The sequence below is a fragment of the Austrofundulus limnaeus genome, unplaced genomic scaffold, assembly GCF_001266775.1.
Source record: "Austrofundulus limnaeus strain Quisiro unplaced genomic scaffold, Austrofundulus_limnaeus-1.0 Scaffold8, whole genome shotgun sequence".
NCBI lineage: Eukaryota > Metazoa > Chordata > Actinopteri > Cyprinodontiformes > Rivulidae > Austrofundulus > Austrofundulus limnaeus.
Genome location: NW_013952410.1, coordinates 4626100 through 4628810, shown reverse-complemented (window position 1 = coordinate 4628810; position 2711 = coordinate 4626100). Strand labels below are relative to the sequence as shown.

Below are 2711 nucleotides of genomic sequence, written 5' to 3'. Positions count from 1 at the left end.
TATTTTATTTATTTTATTTTATTTATTTTATTTTATTGTGCATTTCTTGTCTTCTCTAAGTATTTTATTTGAATGGTTGCAACTGAAATAAATGTAATTTCCCTCTGAGATCAATTAAATATTCTGATTCTGAGGATGTTAAGTGACCACGCTTTAAAACTGTCTACACAACAAACAAAAAGACAGAACATTGTGAAGCATCAAACTGAACTACAGAGAAATAACTGCTAAGAGCTGCAAAACTCTCACTAACAGGATATTTTCATACAAAATTAAAAGACAAAAAAGCTTGAATACAATCAAAGAAATATTTAAAGATGAACAAATGACCTGAGGCCAATAAATGATCACCTGACACAGACTAAGACAGATGGGCCACGAAAAGTATTTAAAAAGAAGCCAAAACTTATAAACATCTAAAACACTTAGAAAGAAGAATAAACTGGTTAAGAAGGTGTTTTTAAAGAAGTGGGAATATCCACTTCCAGTAGATTTAATAATATTTCATAAAAGAGGCATAACATAAGGGCACAAAGGCCGGTGGAGAATGGGACAAAAGATGATGAGGAAACACATGATCTGAAATGTGAAATAAATCAAGAAACACATGTTAGACCAGTGGTTCCCAAGCTCAATTCTTTTCTTTTCCTTTTCAAAATAAAACATTTATAACTAATTATTTTATTCTTTTATTATTTCATAGAGATAAAGATTGAATGCGTCTTTGGGAGATGTGGAGAGTAGTGAGGGAAGGGTGGGGCTTAGAGGAAAAAAAGCTGGGATCCCCTCTAATAGACTGAAGATGAACTGTAAAAAGGCAGATAAACACAAACCTGGAAGGTTTGACTTCATTATAATCTGTTTGACTGATGATCCATTGATTTTTTTGACAGTCAAACAGACTGAAGTGAAATTTCATTTTGATCCTAAAAATCTAAACAAACAGGAGTCTGCAGTTTGTTCTCTGTTAAGTTTCATGAAGTCTAATAATTTAAACTGTAATCTGAAAAGCTGTTGACCAGAATCTTTATGGACAGTTCTAGTTCTCAGTTCAAGTTCAATCATTCCAGATATGAGAAAAAAAGACACAAAGTTAACTTAAAGCACTTCATGGGACTCAGACTATTGTCAGCAGCTCAGTATTATGAGATAATTGTAATAAACAGGCAGATTGACTAAGAACTGGACAGAGCTACCAGTCTGGTGTTAGTATACAGCTATACTGAGACAGGCTGGAGTTCACCACTACAAATTTAGACACATTTATTTTGAAAAGTATAAATGTTACGAAAACTAAAAATCATTCATAGCACTCGTCTCCTAAATGAGCTTTATAATAATAGGTAAAGTAGACCAAAGTGTGCAGAAGTTATTAGATGCTGAAAATCATAAGGGGATAATAAAAACAGGAATAGTGTGAATACTGATTGTTTTAATAAAATTAATGAAAAAAGTTAAATATATATACGTATATATAAAATTACAAAATAAAGAACAAATTGAACTTACATTTTAGAAATCCAACATAAGTACCTCTTCACTAAGTAGACGTTATGTGTAGAAATAAGTCTGTTTATGTCAGTATAAGAGCACAGCTCTTCTGTGTGCAGTATTATTATGTGGATTTTACAGTTCAGATCAGATCCTCTGCAGAATGTTTACAGCAGAGTTAATATTTTCCTGATCGGCAGCCACACTGCAGAAATGTTCCCACTTCAAACATCTGTGTTTGTATTTGGAGCAGGTAGAATTAGGCGGCAGCGGCAGCGGCATGTGTTCAAGCTGCTCTCAGTGAAAATCAACGAGACAAAGAGCTCCTTCTGTGTGAGCTCACAGACGCAGCTTCAACATCTGTGACTCATTTTGAGCAGGTCAAGGCGGGTAGAACCAAACGCCCCTCACCCTTCCTTCAACTTCAGTTTGCATGTCGTCTCGTGAGGGTCGTCTGACCCGCGCTCACTCCTCTGTTTTTTTTCTCCCTATAAGCTAAACCCTGCGTTTATCTCTCTGTGCAGTTCTTCCCTGCTTACTCTGAAGCTGATTCAACAGGACGGCCTTACCGAGGTATTTGTGCACACTGACACCAATCATAAAGCCGCATGTTTGTTTACAGACAGCCTTGTTTATTTCATAGAATTATGTTTCTAACAAAGTAGATAAGCTCTGGAGTTTAGTTCAGTGGGACAGTAATGTCTCAATCTGACATGATTTATCTAAAGTACAGCAGATGTCCTGTTTTTTAACTTTTATTTTAAAATGATCAGATCTTCGGAACCTTCGCCACAGGATCATCGACAGTCTTGAAGCACATAAAGAGCCCTGGCCCCCCGCCTGCCCCCCACTGGAGCCCATCAGGTGAAAACTCTCACACAGAGTCATTAAAATAATAACCTTACACCACCGTCAGTTTAATGTTTTACATGTAATCCAGCAGAAATATAATAAACTTATTCTTCCAGGAGCAATTCAGGCTGCAAAGAAGTGCTACAGCTGGCTGCTATTGTTGCTATTTGTACTTGTTATCTTAGTCCTAAAATTTGTTGTGAATAATTGTATGAAACTGATGACTACTTAAATGTTGATAAAAGACTGTTTACATCAGGGGCTGGACGTCCTGGGGGGCAGATAATTCTTAATTTAAAGTTGTTTATTCTGCTGCGTTGACTCATAAATTTACATTTTTAATTTGATTTAAACAAAACAATGTATGT

General features: G+C 35.7%; 1 protein-coding gene across 1 annotated transcript in view; it reads left to right on the top strand.

The window, feature by feature from the left end:
* Positions 1–2015: 2015 nt before the first annotated feature.
* The window catches only part of qsox1 (quiescin Q6 sulfhydryl oxidase 1), a gene marked incomplete at its 5' end in the record, with an annotated part of 36429 nt that continues 35733 nt past the window's right edge, over positions 2016–2711 (top strand). The window contains 2 exon segments of the mRNA XM_014000813.1: positions 2016–2064; positions 2265–2355. Of these exon segments, the coding sequence (XP_013856267.1) occupies positions 2016–2064; positions 2265–2355 (140 nt within the window).